The sequence below is a fragment of the Lygodium microphyllum genome, chromosome 23 (assembly GCF_053477565.2).
Source record: "Lygodium microphyllum isolate KBCC chromosome 23, Lygodium_microphyllum_v1.1.10, whole genome shotgun sequence".
In the NCBI taxonomy this organism is placed as follows: domain Eukaryota; kingdom Viridiplantae; phylum Streptophyta; class Polypodiopsida; order Schizaeales; family Lygodiaceae; genus Lygodium; species Lygodium microphyllum.
The window spans coordinates 81,739,614-81,761,213 of record NC_141157.1 but is presented as its reverse complement, the minus strand read 5'-3'; the positions used below and the strand labels follow the sequence as shown (position 1 = coordinate 81,761,213).

Below are 21,600 nucleotides of genomic sequence, written 5' to 3'. Positions count from 1 at the left end.
GGAGGAAGAACTATGACAACTTTGCTTCCCTTCTAATTTTACTTCTTTTGTGATATGACGAAGCTACCATGAAGTGGCTTATCCATCGTTCTTTATGAGATAGTATTAATCTTGTGAGCATATTGAAGTAGGCGCATATCCACATAGCATACCAATATAGACACACTAAACCTAAACCAAGTGGATGTACATGGTGCCCATAAATCTATTGGTTAAAGTTTATGGAACTCATTGCTTAAGTCTTTAGAGAGATTGTGTGTGTATGAGAGAGTTGGCTATATATGTTAGATGTGCTAATAATAAGGCACCCTTGAGAGAAGAAGATCATGCTTGTGCCCCAATTTTACATCACTTGTGATCAAGTGATGTTGCGAATTGTGGCCATGTTGGTTAGTAGGGGAGCACCTCACCTATTGTTGATTGGTGGATTGTGGTGATTTTCTTCTTCTTAGACATGATCTTCTACTAGCATCATGGGTGATGGCTGAAGCAACCACTTTTTTCCTATTTGGGGAAAAAAGATTATATCACAACTATCATTTGGCCGAACCGATGGAAATTATTGTGCGAGTTTGTTCAATATGCCTTTTTAGAGGCCATGGGTCAACAAATAAAGTGATTAGTAAATGGCAAAGTTACCCTAAAGGTTGGAAATAAATGCTAGGGGCATGGATAGATGAGATTAATGAGTGCTTTAAACCTGGCAAGGCTTCCCTTTATAAGTTTCCTCTAATATTACGGATTAAGTGAAAGGGGCTGGGAGCAAGGAAGTACCTACCGCAGAGGGGTTAACAAGGGTTTTAGGTTCGCACACTGGCGTCTGTCTTCCGTTGCTTATCATGGCGGGACTCGTCTTCCGCAGGCTATATGCGAGAACTGTCAGAGCTCGCGCTTCCATCTCTCCGTGCAAAGCCCTTCCGCCTTTCTTAGTAGCCGGGTCTCGCCTGCTGCCAGCTTCGAGCCATCTTGCAGCGAGACAGAATGCCACAAGAGCTATATTCCAAATGCATTTTCCCTCCATTCGTAGCTTTAGCTCTGTAGAGACCGCGAAATCGGACTTCTTTGCAACGGATTTAACAGATAACGGCAGAGCTCTATCACCATGTGATGGCGCCAATTTTGAAGGATCCGGTGACAGGGATGTCGCAGCAACGGGCCCTTCTCTCAGTACCCTGGCACAGACGGTCGAACATCAGAAGAACGCGATTCTCTTGTTGGAAGCGCAATGTTCTCATCTGAGAAAACTGTACGAGTCACTGCTGGTGGACATTAATGCTTTGAAATCCGAGCAGGGAAAGAGTGACAAAGATTTCCCTAGGAGAACAGGAGACGACACCACAAGTGAAGGGGTTCGCACAAGTTCTCAAAGTGCCTCTACAGCCTTACCAGAGTGGACTGACTTTTTGAAGCATTTGAAGAGTCTCAAGTTTTACAAGGAGCATTTTGGAGGAGTGCAGAAAGGTGCCAACAGTTTTGAAGATTCATCATCACTCAAACGTGCCCTATCCAAGTTCTCTCAAGTTTACAGCACAATCTTTCAGTATGTTGATCAGAAAATGTGTTTTAGAAGAATGCGAGTTGTAAAGACACAATTAGAGAAAGCATTTTAACATAGTTGAAAAGGTTTATTTTCCAAGTCATATTATAAATGCCTTACAGCTGAGATCAAATTTGGGGCAATCAGACAATGCATTCAAATATGCATTGAGCTTAGGTTCAAATGACTCATTTGGCTGATAACAATTAGTATGCTGTAGTGGGAATGCCATACAAATTGGCCATCGGTCACCTAATCTGCCCTCTCTTAGAGCATGTGTGATCAAGCGAAGAACAAGAACAAACAGAATGCACCATGGATACTCTAGTAGCATGCACTTTGTTGGATGCATCACGTGCCTTCGGTAAACAAGCACCCTAAAGAAGAAGCCCAAATGCCATAATCCCTCTTTGAAGGCAAAGTAGTCATGCTAGCTATTTTATGTGAGCCACTAAGATTAAAGGCTTACATTAATGCAAAATTGTCATGCATTAAGACCTAATTTTACTCCACACAAATAACCTCATAAAGGATTACTCACAGAAAAGGCATTATTTTTATTTGATAGGACAAGTCCCCTTATAAAGGTCATTTTGTGGCCATCCTATCTTATCCACAATCATATTATCACTTTGCTTCAAGCCATCGGTCATTGCCCACTCTCTAGTTGTCCATACCCCTTGGAGATGCCATCCAGCTTGTGGAGGTGCCATCTTGCTACATGTTGGTTTTGCACAGTGGTTCTGCCCTGTTGTTTAGCCGAGGGGCCTGTTGGCAAGTGGTTTTGCCGTGCTGTCCATCCTGCTGTCTGTAGTGTGGATTTGGACATGTTGCCTTAAGAGGGCATTGCCAGCCTTGGAGGATCATTGCGAGTTGCCACCCTGCTGGTGGCATCATATTTGGAGTAATGTAGCTTGTGTTTTCATTGGTATAGCTTGCATTTTGCCATTCTTGAGGGCTGTTGGTTGACGTTATCATAATTTGCCCTTTTTGTTGTTTGTGGAGCTGCCATTCAGCCAACATACCTTCTGTTTTTACTGTTTGGAGTCATCATCAATATTTTGTTGGTTGGAGGATAGTGTTTTGCTCCCTCCATTGCTGTCCACATGATCATTGTTCTTGACGGACTGCTATTTTTGCCTTTGGGATCTGCCTTGAGTATGCCACTCTCAAAGTTGTTCTCAGGACACTACTCTTAGCTTGCGTTTGCCCTCATTCTCGAGACGTAGATGTTTGCGGTCCCTTTATATCATCTTCATTCTTTATTGAGCATTCGTTAGATTGCTTTATTTGTGTGTCATACTGTTTGCATTTCTTCGTGTATGGTATCAAGACAAGTGCTCTTGATTGACACTTGAGGCTTGAGCAAGGACTCTTTGCATTCTAGAGCATGTTAGGACACTCTAAAAGATGTCTCAACCAACATCATAAAAACAATCTCCCTCGGAGCCTATCCTTGTGTGACAGATAAGCAATGGAAGCAAAACATAGCACCAACTATATACAAATGAACTAAATGGAAAGACAAGAATAGTTATCTCAAAAGTATTTCAAGAAATGGAGAAAAATAGGTACTTAAAGCTGAATATGACAATTACTCAAAAAATTACTTAAAGCCAAACCCACAAACCCATCCACAAAACAAAACCAACTAGGAAAGAAATGCATGTTCTAGATAGAGGTGCCTCCTCCGTCAAAACACATGATAGATTGAGTGTTAGAGCTTCTAATGACCTTATTCAAATTAGATTGAGACTCACAAACAAGATTGTGCAAGCCAAATATGTTTGCTAACACCCCCTCTTAGATCTTGGATGTGGTTGAAGGCCAGAGAAGGCGGAGTGGGTTCAAGAGTGGCAAAAGAAGTGTTGAAGCTCAAGAAGTCCATGATGAAGTCTATCAATAAAGAAGCTCCTCATGATCTTGAAAGCCCCTGTGAAGAAATTCCCTAATACAACAACATAAAGGAAAGCGTATGACAAAGCATAAACTCAATAGAACACAATTAAAGTTAGGGTAACTTAGAGACAATGAACACAATGAATCGTCTGAATGAATGAATGAATGTTGAATGTATAATGCTCATGCAACAAACAAACCGTGTAGGGAATGAGAACTGCACTCCGAACCCCTGTTTCTTAAGGATTGAGGCAGAAGCAATGAGTGGGAGAGTGTGTTGCACTCCTAATAGATGTCGAAATGCAGCAAGGCAGCCTCCAAGATGTTGGACAGAAAACGTAGTAGATGTGTGTCGGATCAATATCAGATGTGCAGAGGAGAGAGAAAAACCAGCAAATGTAGATTCAATTGATGACGTGGCAGCCTGTTGGTGTATGGCAGGCTGCACAGTAAAGATAGATCAAGATGGTGACGTGACAGCTTGTACAGCAGCTTGCTGCAGCAAACACAAGGTTTTAGCAGTGTTTGGGACTGGGCAGCAGCCAGCATGCACTAGCGCAATAGTAGAGTGCCACGTGGCAGCTGGTGATAGCAGATGGATGGGCAGCAGCAGCTTTTGGGGCCGGGCAGCAGTTGTCAGTGGTGTGGACTGCGTGATGAAGGTTGGTAACAACTCGAATGGATGTAGACAAGGTTGGGCAGCCTCAGTTGAGACGTCTTGTGCGAATGGGGTGTGGGTAGTGAAGCTAGAATGGTTGAAACCTGCAAAAACAAGATTGGATTGAATGGAGGGTAACCTACCTATTTATAGAAAGTTTTGGAACCTCAAACCTCTCCTCATTTTAAGCTCCCTTGAATTGTGCTCTGTCTTAGGGTTTTCATTAATTAAGTATTTTTGGGATTGTTAAAGAGGCTAATTCAGCGTGTAAGACATCTGTCAGCTTAACACCCCGTCTTAGGCAAAAAACTCAGCTAGAAAGGAAGGTCAACCCAAAGTTGTGTGTGTTTACGTATGTATGTGTTTTTACCCCAAGGCATCCCACCCCAAAGCAGCCAAGGTATTGGACAAAGGGTGTACGGTGGTTGTCCAGTGGCCTACGTAGACTATAGAGGCAATGGTTATCTTACCAAAGGGGTCCAAGTGGTGGCCCCATAGAGGCTAGGACATTGGACAAAGGGTGCATGTTGGTTGCCTAATGAAGAAGGTTGGCATTCCCTGTCTTGATTAGGATTCGGTAGACCCATACTCTCCACCAAAATTTGCCAGAGTGCTCACCTCCAACTGCGAGTCAGAGTTGAGAAGAATATCAAGAGGAAGAATCTTGAAATCCGAATGATCCAAGCAAGGATCAAGGAGACAAATATCCTAACCTTGATGAACCACTCTTTGAAGAAATTCGGCTAATATTAATCAGCTTTTGAGCCTACCTGGCCAAATCCAAATCCCTATCCCTGAAGCATTAGCATCGTATCCATACCCTCCTGAGTACTAAGTCCATGGATAAGCATGAAATGGATGGTTTGCAGGCTTGCATTGCTAGACTCACATTCAAGCATGACCAACTTCAGTAGCAAATGTGGCTGGGAAAGCAATGTACTTGGAAAAGCTCCTAGCTAAGGTGATCTTCCACCATGTACCATGACCTCCCCTATGGACTTGAATGGATCTCTGCCTACGATAGCACCACTTGCAATATAACCCATTCCATCTGCAATGACCCCAACCACTAGGTCTTGTCGTCTCCACTAAACTATCTCTAGCCTCCACTTGGTTCGTTGCGGTAGCATCTTGCCTCTATCGACGTCCACCCGATCTGGAAGCACCTAGTCTACCATCTTTGACTCCACCAAAACCCAACCTACCCCACCCCTTACTTCCTGCCATCCCTCTTGTAGATTTGGCATCCATTGCTCCACTTTCACATTGGGACCAGATCTAGCAAGATGATGCGCTTACTACTGAGGATGAATGCAACATTAATAAATAACTCTATGGGTCTGAGTCCACCATGCATACCAGTGTTAAGGGTGGCAATAGTTAGTAGCATTTAAAGTAAGGTGGCTACGATGCATGAATGAATAGATGGGTGCAACATGAGTTATGACCATTGGTAAATGACACATGGATAGAAAGAATATCGCATTGCTCTGGTAGCAGGCTATATGAGAGAGAGGCCTAACCAAGCAAGGGTTTCAACTATTCATTCATTTTTCTACTGTTGTCTTTGTATTTGTTATGTACCTATAGGGTCTTTTGACAAATTTTTGACTGGCATTCTAATTGTTATAACGATAGTATAATTGTTTCCCTTTTATATGTCCTGAGGTATAAGTATTGGAAATAATACTACCATCTTCTTTTGTATTATTATTTGTCTCAGACTCTATGAGATGATATTGTTTCTTCAGTGATTATCCTTGTGTATTTAGTTACTACTGTTTCTGTCTCTGTCAAGACTATTGTATTGGTTATATATCAATATGCACTTGGTAGCTTTCTTTGAGTCCTTTGTCTTTGTCTCCATTATTTTGACAATGTTAGTCTCAATACTTCGGACATTGACTATAGAGTAAGATGTTGGTGTCCACTTGTATCAGCTTTGAGTATGAATGCACTCTATCCTATGGCGGTGATACTCGGACTTGATTACATGCTAGAACTTGTGTTCTTCTATTAACCTCTTCCTCTAGGGCTCCCTTGTCTCTAAAGTTGCCACATCCTCTTGAAAGCTCGCATTTCACCAAACTATTGATTTAACCTGTTTTGTTGGTTATCACCAGCATGTTCTATGCCATGGCCTCTTGAAGAGGATTTACTATATCTCCTTTCCGAACTTGAGTAAAATGCTTGGACTTATTCACCACTTCTTTTAAATGATTCACCCTGCATGTTGATCTCTTCATCAGTGATGATCATGAGAGAGACCAAATCATCAAAAATTGAAAATGGCTTCCATACATATACAGAAGCAACAAATGATTTCTAGGCCTTCTCATTATAGAGGCCACTCAAAGTAGATGAAACCAAATCATCTTCATCAGGTATTACATTAATAGCTACTAAGGTATTTGCAATGTTTTTCACTTTCAAAACATACTCATTTACAGAAATATTTCCTTTCTTCAAAGTATTAAACTCAATTGGAGTTGAATCTTTCATGTCTTTGTATTTACTGACAATATATTCTCAAAGATTGTGCAAGCTACATGTGAAGTTTTTGCATTTCTGATGATATACCCCAACATAGTATTATCAATGATTGTAGATAGCCAATACATTATCTTTTTATCTTTTGTATTCTATTCTTTCTATGTCTTTAATTCTTCAGTAATCGTAGGATTACTTAGATCTAGCTCATTTTCTTCATTTGAAACAAACTCATAGAGACCTTTTCCAATAAGAAAGTTTGTCACATGAAACTTCCATGATGAGTAATTGTTCTTGTCTAGCTTCTCAATGATGGGGTTCTAACCGATCTTTGCCATTATCACAAAATTGATACAAAATAGTAAGTAAGTTTTTTGTAATATTTCACAATAAGTGCCTAACAATACAAGAAGTAGCCTCTTTCATTGACTGCTCAGTAGTACATATAATCTATAACCAAACTCGTGTTTGTTTCTTGGCAAACACATAAAACTTACAGATTTGAAATCTGTAACTTGTGCATTTACTTTTAGTCAATACAACCGAAATCACAGTATATCCTAAAACTTAAAATGAACTTATCTAAATAAGAAAATCAAGAAACAACAATTGAATCAACTGGCCATAGCCATACCATAGATGAAAAATGTTTGAGGATAAATTGAAATGCACACATTACCTTAACAATCTTGGACAATAGATATCCGGTTGCCTCCAAAATTGGTGTCTGTTTCGGTACTTCTTTATCTTTAATTGCTAATGGACAATGTCAAGTTGAGATTCCACAATCTTCTTTGCTGATCCAAAAGCCGCCCTTGTATATACAATCAGCAAGCAATTCGAGCCAATTGCCCTTCGATTTTCACCTAGGACTTGCACAAATGGAATCACCAATTGGCTAAATGCTACCCCAATTTACAATGGATGGATTGGCGTTTGAAATCACAGTCAATTTCACGAATTTGAGGTGTTGATTTCAGTGTACGATGCTTATTCTTGTTGGCATGGATCCTAAGGTGGTTGTTAAACCCTAATTTCTGTGGAAATTTAGGGTTTATAATAGAAATCCTCTTGTTGTCCACCAAATTTGATTGATATCTGTTGAGAAATGCTAAGATCTTTTGAGAAATTATTGGAGAAGGTGAGAGAAAGCCAAGATGAGAGAGGAATTTGATTTTCTTTGCGAGAAAACCCTAAAATTTCGTGTTGTCTGTTCCAACCTACATTTAATGCAATCGTCTACTGCGAGGCACCTCCAAAATGCTATAATTTGATTAGCAATGCTGTTGCCTTCCCTTGGAAGGTGTCTCCGTTTGTCCCTTGCTTGTTGAGGCCCTCAGATGACTATCTTTTATAATCAATTGTTGTTCTCTTATAAAAAAATGGACCAGTAGCTTCTTCCCTCTCTCTTCGAGGCTGGAAACTAACTGAGCTAAGGCCTAGTCTCCAAAAACGTTTTCTTAATTTGCATGGGCATTTTTGCCAACTAGCAACCTTCTAAAACCATTTTTCAACATTATCAACCATTTAATTAATTTTCAGAATTAAATCACCTTGCACATTTGATTAATAACTTAATCAAATGTTATCGAAAGATTAAAACATCTTAAAATTTCACGTCTCTGTGACCAATCTCTCCCTTGCAATCCCTGTTGTCCTTGATTGCACTGCATTGTGCCAAAGGAAAAGCATATTGTACTTGAATTTTCACAAGGCTTCACAGTCACAACATTGGCCACTGTTGTCCAACCATGCCATATGTCCCAAACCTGTTGAAAATTTCTAGCTAGTATAAACATCAGATAATATTGAGAATTAGCCCAGAATTGTTGCTAGAAATCCATTGAATGTATCTATAACTCATATTTCTTAACTATTTTGACTCCACAACCATAATAAAGTGTATTCTCACTATAAACGATGGCTGAAATTGTCAATGGCATTTACTAACATATTGCTGCCCATGGAACCAATTGTAAACTATTGAAAACTGAGCATAATGTGATCATAAACTTGTTATGGGAGTACTAGACTATGCTCGAGAGACTAGACTGGATGCAAGATTTGTTACAAGAATTCTGATTTCAAGATAATCCCACGTAGGGGCACAAGGTACAATGATAACTTAACAAGATATAGAAAATCCCACAACCCGAAACCGTAGGTATAGACAGTAGGTCTCGATAGGATATGAAGGATTCCACAACATGGGACCGTAGTATGGATACAAGATATTAGAATTACAAGATCTCCCTTGACGGAGATGGGTGGGATACAAGACTGTACTAGACAAGATCTCGTACTATGAGATTACAAGGTGACAAGACTAGATACCATGACTACATAAGAATCAAAATTGGAACCCGAAGTTAATTACTTAGAGGTATCAACTCTTTGAGCTTCCAAGACTAACATTGGCAAGATTGAGGAGCTCTATGGCGAGCCTCTTTTTTTTATAGGTGTTGAAGGGTGGCTAAAAACCTTCTAGAATGTTCCATGATGACATCATTGATGATGCAAGTGATGACATGACATATGATCTAAAAGGTTCTATGAAGATATGGCAAGGGTGGGTTCGCATGGTTGACCTAACTCGCATGGTTCGCATGGGGTGTGGATTCATATGGCATGAGCAAGAATTAATACGTATACTTGATCATGGCATGTCCGTGACATCACCTCCTCCTTTAGTGACGAGTATCACAAGGAGCGGCTTGGTGGTTTGGTCCAAGTTTCATTGGTTTTCTCTTGTGAAATTCTTTAACTTTGAGAGATACTCTTTGGAGATATTTTGCAGGTTCCCAGGTGCGATCATTGGTGTTATATCGTTTCTAGTGATCAAGGTATTCCAATCAACCTCGGGAGATCCTCGAGTCTAAGATATGCTTGACCTCAAATTATTCATGATCTTTAGTCTGGTTAGGTGGTAGGGGATTAGATTTCTCCCCCGTCAGTGGTGGTGAGCTATGGTATGGCTTGAGCAGGGAAATATGGAAGACTGGGTGGATCTTCATGGTGTTGGGGAGTTGGAGTTGGTAAACAATTGGGTTGATCTGGGCTACGATAGTGAAGGGTTCAAATCTCTGGTGGTCTAGCTTGGTGGAGGGCCTTGTTGTCTGAAGGTTATGCTTGAGTAACCATACTTTATCATTGACTTTGTATGCTAGATGTTGGAGATGATGTTGGTGTGCATAGTGCTTGTATTGATTCTGAGTTTTTTGGATTTGTTGCTTGAGTTCTTGGTGTATATCTGCTAGGTGTAGAGGTTTATCTTAGGTGGTAGGGTTCTTTACTTGATTGGAGAGACGTACATCCATCCTTGGATGCTGACCATAGTTTGCAAAGGAAGGAGTTTTCTTGGTAGATGCATAAATATTATTATTATAAGCAAACTTTGCAAAGGGCAAGAGCTCAAACCAATAATTTTAATGGTAGTTGATGGTGCAATGGAGATATTGTTTCAAGACTTGATTCATCGTAAAGGCTCTTTAAAAAACTAGATATGAATCGGAGAGTGTCATTGCTGATGATGTCGTGTGGAAGTCCACGTAATCTGAAAATGTCTTTGAGAAAGAGTCTAGCAGTAGTTGTGCTTGTAATGGTCTTGGTGGTAGGGATGAAATGTACCATTTTTGTGAACCTATCTACCACAATAAGAATAGAGTTATATTTGTCTGATTTGGGAAGATTTGTTATGAAATCCATGGACAGAGAAGACCAGGGTCGTGCTGGAATAGGCAAGGGTTGCAGGAGGCCATGTGGTTTGTGACGAGGTATCTTGGCCGTGTCGCAGGAATCACATGATTTTATATATTCCTTAACCTTAAGTTCTTTCCACATTTGGGGCCACCAAAAATCTCTTGAAATAAGCTCTAAGGTCTTATTAACTCCAAAGTATTCTACTATCGGGGTTTCATGGCATTGTTGGAGTGCCTGGAGTCTCGGCTTTCCTGGAGGGATGTAAAGTAGATCCTTATAGTATAACAATCCATTAGTTTGTTGAAACTCACAAACTGCATTTTCTTTTCCCTCTTGATTTTTTCTCTTGACATTATTGACCAAATCATCATGTGGCAAGGTTTCATAGATTAACTGGATCAAGGTAGGGTCATCTTGGTGACATCCGGAGATGGCTGCTAGATGGAGGTTCTTTGGCTTGAGTAGTATTGCTCGTTATTGATCAAAAGCTTCTTCTCCCTTCTTAGGTGCTAGGTAGGATCTTCTTGATAAAGCATCTGATTGGCATTGTTCGCATCCTTGGTGATATTTGATGACAAAGTCAAACCTAGATAATAAGTTACTTGAGTGGAATTGTCTTCCATTGAGGATGCGGGTTGTCATAAAGTATTCTAGATTTTTGTGATGTGTATAGATGATAACTTTATGGGCTACATCCTCTAGATGATGACACCAAGTATCAAAGGTATCTACAATGGCAAGGAGTTGTGTGTCATGGATCTCATAGTTTATCTCTAGAGGGGGGAACTTCCTTGAGTGGAATGCCATTGGATGCATATGACTATCATCTCCATGTTGGGACAAGATGGCTCCTAAGGCATAGTTTGATGCATCGGTCTCCAAAAGAAATGGCTTTTAGTAGGATCTGGGTGGACTAGGAATAGGGTAGTAGTGAAAGTGGTTTTCGAGGTCTGGAAGGACCGACTTTCCTTTATTTTCACAATGTATAATCTTTTCCTTAACCCTATCATTTTTTGGGTTGTGTTTCTTTAGCTAAGGCATCCCAAGGATGATTGGATTTGTAGGATTGGATATGACAATAAAGCATACACGAGATTGATGATTGCCAAGAGTTGCCATGAGTGGCTGGTGCAGGGTTGGTCTTTTGGAGTATTGGAGTTTCGTATCTAGTCATAAAGCCATTATCAATGAAGCATGCGGAGGCCCTGGAGTTGACTAGGGCTTTTAAGGAAAGCGTTTTTCTCGACAGGATCATTTGGATTGTGACAATGAAAGTCTCCATGGGTATGGCCGGGATTAAGTGACCCTTTCTTATATCAAGGTCTGGTTGTACGGTCTCATTTAGAATCGGACATTCTCGTTTTCTCGCTCGAGGATGGTCACAACAACTCTTGGGGTTCTTGCCCTCTTATTTGGGCAATTTAGGGCGATGTGTCTAGGGTTTCCACAATATAGGCATAGATGATTTTCTCTTTGTCTTTGCTTTTCTTGTGGAGTTGAGGATGGAATTTGATATTATCTATTTGTATCAGTTCGGGCTTGGTTTCTTCTCTGATTGGAGCTAGGTTCCATTGGCGAGGCCTTAATTCTTCTCACTTTTCTTGCTTCCTCTCGAACAATCTATTATCACATTGGATGGCTTGTATGATATAATTGTTGAGTGTTTTTGCCTCAGGCATAGTGAGCATGAGGTCCTTGATGTCATCTTGAAGACCCCATTGAACTGACTGATAAAATACACCTCATGCTAAGTGAGGTTATAGATTAATTGTCTAAATTTAGATGCATAAGTAGAGGCAGGGCGGTTACCTTGTCGTAACTTCCGAAGTTTTGTTTCTGCTACTCGACCAATGTCTGCTTCTCCAAATGTGGAAGTGAGCTCACAAAGAAATGCCTTATGGTTATAAAGTACTGGCATATTCTTTTCCAAGATTGGGGCGAACCATGATAAAACTTAATTGCAAAGCAAAGTCCCAATGTTCTCACCTTGGAAGCATCATCTGGATACCTGTTTGGTTGCATGCGGATATAGAACTTGTTGTAGGAATCCCCTAAACTTTGAATGGTTACCATTGAACTTCTTTGGCATGTTGATCTTGGGTTTTCTTGTTGGGGGTTGATGAACACGCGGAATCATTTGATCACTTTCTCTTTTGTTCTGCAAGTTTTGGATTTGATATTGTATCTCTTGAAGCGCAGGGCCTAGATGTATAGGGTGTTCTATTTAAAGTTGCGCTTGTTGGTCATTCAAGCCTTGAATTTGTTGTTGGAGGTTTTGAAGGGAGGCCATGATTCTTTCAAGGGTCGCCTCCATGGTGCTCAGTAGGGCTAGAAAGGAGTCTTACCAAACTATTATGGGAGCACTAGACTATGCTCGAGAGACTAGAGTGGATGGGAGATTTGTTACAAGAGTTCTAATTTCAAGATAATCCCATGTAGGGGCACAAGGTACAATGATAACTTAACAAGATACAGAAAATCCCACAACTCGGAAACATAGGTATAGACAATAGGTTTCAATAGGATATGAAGGATTCCACAACCCGGGACTGTAGGTATGGATACAAGATATTAAAATTACAAGGTCCCCTCGACAGGGATGAATAGGATACAAGATAATACTAGACAAGATCTCGTACTACGAGATTACAAGGTGACAAGACAACAACCCGGGACCGTAGGTATGGATACAAGATATTAAAATTACAAGATCCCCTCGACATGGATGAATAGGATACAAGATAATACTAGACAAGATCTCGTACTACGAGATTACAAGGTGATAAGGCAACAGGAGTATAATGGGAAACAAGACAAGACTAGATACCACGACTAGACAAGAACTAGAATTGGAACTTGAAGTTACTTACTTGGAGATTTGAATTCCTTGAGCTCCCGAGATTGGCATTGGCAAGACTGAGGATCTCTATGGCGAGCCCATCCTTTTAGAGGTGTTGGAGGGTAGCTAAAGATCTTCTAGAATGTTCCATGATGACATCATCGATGATGCAGGCGATGATATGGCATATCTTCTAGAAGGTTCTATGAAGACATGGCAAGGGTGGGTTTGTATGGTTGGCTCGAGGATGTGAAGGGTGCGTTCGCATGGGGTGTGAAACCATATGGCACAAGCAAGAATTAATCCGTAGACTTGATCATGGCATGTCAGTGACAGAACAAATATGAGAATAGATCACAAATTGCTGCAAATGTGACCTCAAATTGATTGCAAAAATTGATATGCAATCGATGCAAAACTGATTTCAAAAGCGACCATAAACTATTCTCAAACTGATCAAATAGTGAGTTGAAACTGATAAAAAATTGATCTCAAAATTGAGGCAAAAGCTTATGCCCAACTGATTATGAATTGATCCCAAAGTGATGCAAAAGTAGAGCCTTAGAGCCGTGGTAACAACCATACATATCTACATACATTTCACAATTGCTAGTACATTGAGTAGTGATCCCATGGTAGACATATTGTCAACACAATACCTTGGATGCATGTTGAGTATATTCGAGATCCACTGCATATGAGAGTTATCCACAATTGGAGGAGTGGAAGTGTTACCTTCCCTTGAGCATGAAGTAATACTCCATATCCTTGCTTTGTTGAACTTAACTGAGCGTGAACTGAAGTTGGCTCTAATTGAAAGACATCTAGATAAAGTTGCAACAACTGAGGATGGTCTCCCAAGTCATCCTCTTCCATTCATTTTGCATCCATTGGTGAATAATTTTGAAACTTCACAAAATATCTCTTACATTACCTCTAATATTTTTTTTCTTATATGCTAAGATCTGCTTAGGTATCAAAATCTCATCTAGCTCCTCAATCTTAGATTGAATTTCAGTAGACGTATCCTTTGGCACATCATTATGAAAAGTCATCAATAAACATTGAGTATCCGCCAATGTGGAGGTAATTTCAGTTGATATGCCACATCATTGATCTTTTTCAACACTCGGAAGGGCCCATAGTATCTCATACTTAACTTCAGATACAATCTCTCTCTTTCTTTTATCTTTTTTAGCATTTTCAAAACACAGTAATACATAATCACCCTCTGTAAATTGCAAAGTGACGCCAATGGTGATTAGCTGCCTTCTTTTGCTTTTCTTGTGATCTCCAAAGTGTATACTTTATCTTTGCATAGACTGTATCCAAGTTTTTCTCATAATAGTTAGCCTCAAAGATCTTATCCTTAGTCTGTAAGATAGGTGGTACCTTCTTGCCACTCTCAACCACCTCAAATGGAGCTTTGCCAGTGGAACTATGCATTGTATATTGTAAGCTAACTCAACTAAGGGTAAATATTGCTCCTAGTGTGTCTTGTGGTCTGAGACATAGCACCTTAAAAGATCTAACATTGTGGATTTTTGCTTCCTCAAACTGACCGTTTGTCTGCGGATGGAAGGATGATGAGTATTTCAATGTAGTATGCATGTTCTCAAATAACTCCTTTCAAAATAAACTGGTCATTCGAGGCTCTTGATAATCAATGATCGACTCTAGCATACCATGATACTTAAAGATATGTTGCAAAAACAAGTGTGCCATACGAACAACCTTTATTCTCTTCCACATTGAAATGAAACGGGCACGTTTGCTAAACCTGCAAATGATATTTCATATCCCATCATTCCCTATAGGCATCCTAGGAAGCTTAAAAATAGTCTCTATCGCAATGCTTTGCAAAGGCCTATCTGGAATAGGTAAGGATTGCATCTTTCGCCTATCATGTTTTACATTTTGACATACGATACATGTCTTGACAAACTGCTCTATATTATGCCTTAAAGTTGGCCAATAAAAGAAATGCTCCATTGCCTTGATTGTGGCATCAATACCTCTATGTCTTGCATATGGAGGAGCATGACTTTTAGTGATAATTCTAAGTCTTAACTACTTTGTGACTCACGATTATCCATACATCATCAAAAATCCATCTCTAAGCACAAAGTGTTCATGCCTCTAGGTTTTGGCCATTGCAAAGTTGATCATAAGTATTAGCAAAGTCCGAATCAACAACATATTGCTCTTTCATGGCATCCAACTCAGTGTGATAAACCATGATGATGGTTGAAATTTGTGGCTAATGTGACAGCGCATCAGCCACAACATTTCTTCTTACCATTACAATATGCCCCAAAATTTGGATTTTGTGCAAAATGAATTCACTTTTCTTGTCATTGATAACTAACCTATGGTCACACAGTTCATTGAACATATGTCCAAGTGTCTTCTATGCTTGTGCAAAAAGAATTCACTTTTCTTGTCATTGATAACTAACCTATGGTCATGTAGTTCATTGAACATAATGTCCAAGTGTCTTCTATGCTCTATTCCATTCTTTGAATAGACAATTATGTCATCATAGAAAGTGCCCACAAATTCTTTATGCAAAGTTGTCAAGTACAAAAGGTATAATACTGTGCGGTATGATAAAATATGGTATCAAATGGTACCTTAAGATTTTACAAGGTATTGTACGATAGTACGAAAAAAAAATCGTATTGGGTATTTCGGACTAAAGATGATAGAATAAGTGCTGAAAGTCTAAAGAGCAATGCTATTAGAGTATACAAGATGATTACTTAAGAGTAATATACCAAAATCTCTATGGTATATGCCTTGTGCGCAATATACGCTACAATATACAAATATATAGATGGGATTGGATACATCATACATAAATGATTATACATATAAGAGAAGTGTAGGCTTGGGGGAGAGGGGTGTGAGAAGCTTGATCATGAGAGAGAGAGAGAGAGAGAGAGAGAGAGAGAGAGGATGTGTGTGTGGAAGGTTGATGCTTAGAAAAAAGGAGGTTGGGGGGGTGTGACCAAAGGTACCCTATTTTTTCCGTACAAAATCATACTAATACGTACCGTACCTTGTTGTATCATATTGATAATATCATATTACAAATGCCTCTATGTGGCTTGAAAATACTATTCATCATCTGATTGAAAGTGGTAGGAACATTTATAAGCCTAAAAGGCATGACAAGAAACTCATATAGCCCGAAAGATATTTTGAAAGTTGTCTTAGGCACATCCTTCGGTCCAATGTGTATCTAATGATACACACTTTTCAAATTTATATGGCTGAATATGGCTGCCCTGTGCAATCTATCCATAACATCATCTATCCGAGGGATCGGAAAGCGATTCTTTATTGTGATCTTATTCAAAGCACAATAATCAATGATACACACTTTTCAAATCTATATGGCTGAATATGGCTGCCCTACGCAATCTATCCATAACATCATCTATCCAAGGGATCAAAAAGCGATTCTTTATTGTGATTTTATTCAAAGCACAATAATCAATGCACATACGAAATAAACCATTCTTTTTTTCCACCGTAGTATCTCGAAACGGCTTTTTGGGAGTTATGCAGAGGAAAAACGGATTAATGGCCTCATTTTGCATTTTCTCCTTTAGACTTCCACGCTTCAACTCTCTATCTCTTGCAGCTTGCTTCTGCTTCTTCTCCTGGTCTTCCTTTAAAGTTTCTTCTTTCCTTCTTCTTCCGTCCTTTTAAAAAACTATTCTTCTTTCAAGTTGCATTCTTCTCCCACTCCTTATTCTCGTTTAATCTTCTTCTAAGTTCTTATTACTCATTCTCTTTCCAAATTCCAAATTTCCATTACCTAATTATGGTGCCAAATTCATTGTGGAGGCACATTACTTCGATCAAGGGATATGAGGGCTCCGATGGATCGAAAAAATAATGGTGCAACTATTGTGGATTGGAGAAATCAGGAAGTGTAATGTGCATGAAAGATAACTTGGCATGCGTTCCCAAGAAAGACATCGAGCCTTGCATAAATGTGTTGGCAGAAGTAACGGTAAGTCTCCATCTTTGGCTCCAAAAGCGTATGTGTATTGAGCTAACAGAGGATGAATCCTCTCATTCAACACCACATTCAGCTAATGAAGCACAAGTGGGGCAAGGAGAGGTTAGTGGACCTAGTAGCGCTAGCCAAATTGAAGGTGTCAGTGGTCCATAAAAAAGAAGTACATTTATATTCGTATCGGATCCAAGTGTAAAAAAAAACCCATTGCCATTTTTTACTGGTGGTGGGCAAAGGGGCTCCTTGCATGGTACAAGTGACCATGTAAGATTTCAAAGGCAAGTAATTGTGAAGGTAACTAGGGAACTCACACGCTTATTTATTCAGTATGCTATCCCTTTCAATGTGGCTACTATACATCAATGGAAGAAGATAATCAAGGCAATGAGCCGCATAGTGTATGAGTGGGAAGGCGCATCCGCGGATACATTATGCACATGGGAGCTTCGAAAGAAAAAAGCATCCATAGAGGCTTGATTGAATTCCTTGAAGAAGACATGAGCGAAATATGGATGCAGGATATTGTGCAATGGATGGTTGGATATGCGTCAAAGGAATGTTTATAATGTTTTGGTGTCTTTATGCAAAAGCACCATGTTCATTAAGGCTATCGATGCCTTTGCCTTAGGTCTTACCATCACAGGAGCTTTCATTTGGGAGCACATGCAATAGGTCATCATGGACACAGGAGTCCAAAATGTTGTGCACATAGTGATAGATAATAGAAGCAATTGTGTGTCTATGGCATAGTACGCCAAAATGGCGTATTGATACTGCTGAAACAAGATGACCATCTCGGCTCGAAATGGGAATGGGAAAACACCGTTTTGGGGTCATGTGGAAAAAAAGACTGAAGGCTATGTAGAGGAAAAACGGGTTACCGGTCTCATTTTACATTTTCGCCTCCAGACTCCTGCGCTCCAGCTCTCTACCTCTTGTAGCCCTCCCTCCCTTCTTCCCTTCTCCTTCTCCTCCCCCTCCTCCTCCTCCTAAGTTTTTCTCATTCTAAGTTTTTTTTTTTTCTTCTTCCATTCTTTTTTTCTTTATTCTTCTTTGAAGTTCCATCCTCCTCCTTCTTCTCCTCCTCTTGCTTCTCCTTCCTTTTTGTCTTCTTCAATCTTATTCTAAGTTCTTATTACTTATCCTCTTTTCAAATTCCAATTTCTCATTACCTAATCATGGCGTTGGATCTATTTTGGAGGCACATCACTCCAATCAAGGGATACGAGAGCTTCGATGAATCGAAAAGGTGGCGGTGTAACTATTGTGGATTGGAGAAATTAGGGAGCATAACGTGCATGAAAAATCACTTGGCATACGTTTTTAACAAAGACATCATGCCTTGCGTAAATGTGTCGATGGAAGTAACAATAAGTCTTCATCTTTGGCACCAAAAGCATATAGATATTGAGCTAGAAGAGGATTAATCTTCTGATCCAATACCACTTTGGGCTAACAAAGTAGAAGTGGGTAAGGGGAGGCTAGTGGACCTAGTGGTGCTAGCCAAATCAGAGGTGCCAGTGGCCCATTAAAAAAAAGTGCATCTATATTCGTATCGGGTCTAAGTGCAAAAAGGATATTGTTGCCGTCTTCTAGTGGTGGTGGCAAAGGGGATCCTTGCATGGTTCAAGTTTCCATGCAGGACTTCAGAGGTAAGCAATTGTGGAGGCAATTAGGGAATTCACATACTTATTTATTTGATGTGCTATCCCTTTCAATGTGGCCACTACACATCAATAGAAGAAGGCAATCATTGTAGTGAGCCGCATAGGGTGTGAGTGGAAAGGCCCGTCCGCGGATGCACTATGCACACAGGATCTTCGAAAGGTAAAAGTATCCAGAGGCTCAATTGGAGCCCTTGAAGGAGACATGGGTGAAATATTGATGCATAATATTATACGATGGATAGTCGAATATGCATTAAAGAAATGTTTACAATGTTTGATGTCTTTATACAAAGGTGCCATGTTCATTAAAATCGTTGATGTTTTTGCCTCAGGTCTTATTATGACATGAGCTTTCATTTGGGAGCACATGTGATATGTCATAATGAACATAGAATTCCAAATGTGATGCAAGTGGTGACAGATAATGGAAGCAATTGTGTGTCTATGGAACGTAGAGGAGTTTCCTAGCATAGTATAGACTCCATGTACATCCCATTGCCTAGACTTGCTTATTGAAGATTTTGGGCAAATATCTTTGGTGGATGATATTTTCAAGACTGCAACAATCACGGTAAAATTTGTGAAGAAGAGCCAATAGCACACTTGAGGCTATTGAAGCCCTCTGTTACTAGATTTGCTTATATCTTTGTCATATTGGAGACGTTGATATGGGTTCATTTAAATTTGATATGGTCCATTGCATGCCAGGAGTGGCTCACATTGAGTGAGAGAGAGTCTCCAAAGGCTTTTACTTTTAGGTGCAATATTTTAAATGAGAGTTGGTGGGTTAAGGCAGAGGCATTGATAATAAGTTTTTCTCTTATTTACACTATATTGCACATCACTAATATGAAGGGGCGTACTTTGGGTCTTCTATATAAGCATATGGATAAAATTGGGGAGGCTTTACTTCGCAATATATTTTTGCTCCAAGACAAGTTATTGTTTAACTTTTACATATGTAATTATTCAATGTTAAGAACTCATTGATGATTATTCTAACTTATTTTATCTATGATCCATAATCCTTCGCTCTCAAGGATTGATGAGATTGGTGCAGTGTGAAATGCATGATGGGATTGGTTTTATAAACCAATCCATGCTGTCGCACGCATCTTGCATTCCCTTTGGTGCAATGAGAAGCAATACACTAGCGAGAAGCTGAAGGAGGGCTTCATGGAATACATGAGGTGCCTCACAGGGGATGATTTAGATATGAAGAGGAGAGTAGATGATGATTTGCTGACGTTCTGTAATTATTTTTTTCATTTTGGCCAGGCTTTGAGAGGCACAGCTTTAGCCTTTCTCTCGATGGAAGAAAAAAATACGGCAATTGGGCTCCTACTTCGGTATGTGATTGGTGACTTTTACGTTTTGAATCTTAATAATCTAATGTATTATGCAACTTGGGTAAAAAGTTACAAGTTCTATAATCTATTATCCACTTAATGTTAATTTTGTGGCTTGCTTATTAGCAATTTTCAATTACCTAACCTAAGTCTCTTAAATTTGAATAGAAACACATTGCCATTCAAGTCCTCTCGCAAGATTGTAGTTTAGGGTTTGCTAAGAGGAATTGGAGCATATAGGTTCTCTTCTATACTAAAAAGAGAAACAAGCTAACAACTGGCCAGCTGGAGCGTTTAGTTGTCATTGTAATCTCGAGCTTCTTAAGAGGACCGCTCTATCCCTTGAGCCTTCACAGGTAAATTGGTAATGAATAATATTATGTATAATTAACTTTTTAACCTTGACACATAACACTAGTTGGAAGTTGAATTATAAATTGTGATATGTATAAATATTAAACATGTTGAATCTTCTTTCATATCTTTATCTCGATCACCTTTATAGGTGAATGTTGACAAGATTGATATAGAGAAGATGCGTGATATGACAAAGATATCATAGGAGTGGGATATCTACTCCATGCTCTATGAGGAGCTATCGATACTGGTGCATGAGACTTGTGTACAGAGGAGGGCTAGAGCCACTAGAGTGAGGGCCATACGTGGTCGTGTATCACATGCAGAGCCAGAGCCAAAGTCAGAGGTTGAGCTTGAGGCTGCTTCATCATCTTCTTGATCAGGGTTCTCAAAGTTGGATGAAGGGATGGTGCATGGATCCTCGAAGTCTAGATAAGTCATGACTCATGATAGTAGATACTCATGAGTCAATTCAACATTGAAGGTTGCAGTTGCTAGCTGTTCATTGATGTTGTTACTTATTACCCAGTAGTTACGAGAGTTTGAAGACTAGTATCCAATGCTCAATACTCACTGGACTTTGGAGTTTGGATAGATTATTCACATGATATATCTATGTGTATCATTGTATCTTGATTTTACTTATTATGCATTTTGTTTCACTATTCTTGATGTTAGTCTTCACTACTCTTTAGATCATAGATGATTCATGAGTCATAAATTATAATTGATTTTGTTGTCTCAAGTTTTGAAACCAAAGTTTTAATTGTGTTAAGTTGTCTTAAGTTTTAACGATTGAGTCTTAACTCTTTACTCTGAGTCGTGACATGTGTAATGAATCATTATTTCAATCATATGACATAAAGACTCAAAGTTTTGTATGAAATTTGGTTATATATTGTAGTAGGCATTGATATATTTACATATCCACATAATAGCATATTTATTGTAGTGTACAATTTGAAATACAGTTTTTCTGTTTCTAAAATTTGACCAAAACTTTGAAACTCTGAAACTTTGGTTTTTTCCGTTTTCTTTTTTTTTTAAATTTTTGAAACTCCCCTGTACTATGTTT

At 39.4% G+C, this 21,600-nt stretch overlaps 1 protein-coding gene across 1 annotated transcript in view; it reads left to right on the top strand.

The window, feature by feature from the left end:
* The first annotated feature begins 737 nt into the window (after window positions 1–737).
* LOC148016395 (uncharacterized) overlaps window positions 738–21,600 on the top strand; it is a 38,376-nt gene continuing 17,513 nt past the window's right edge. Inside the window, exon 1 of the mRNA XM_087664571.1 lies at window positions 738–1,540. Coding sequence (XP_087520697.1) covers window positions 840–1,540 — 701 coding nt within the window. The 5' untranslated portion in view covers window positions 738–839. The remainder of the gene's footprint in view (window positions 1,541–21,600) is intronic.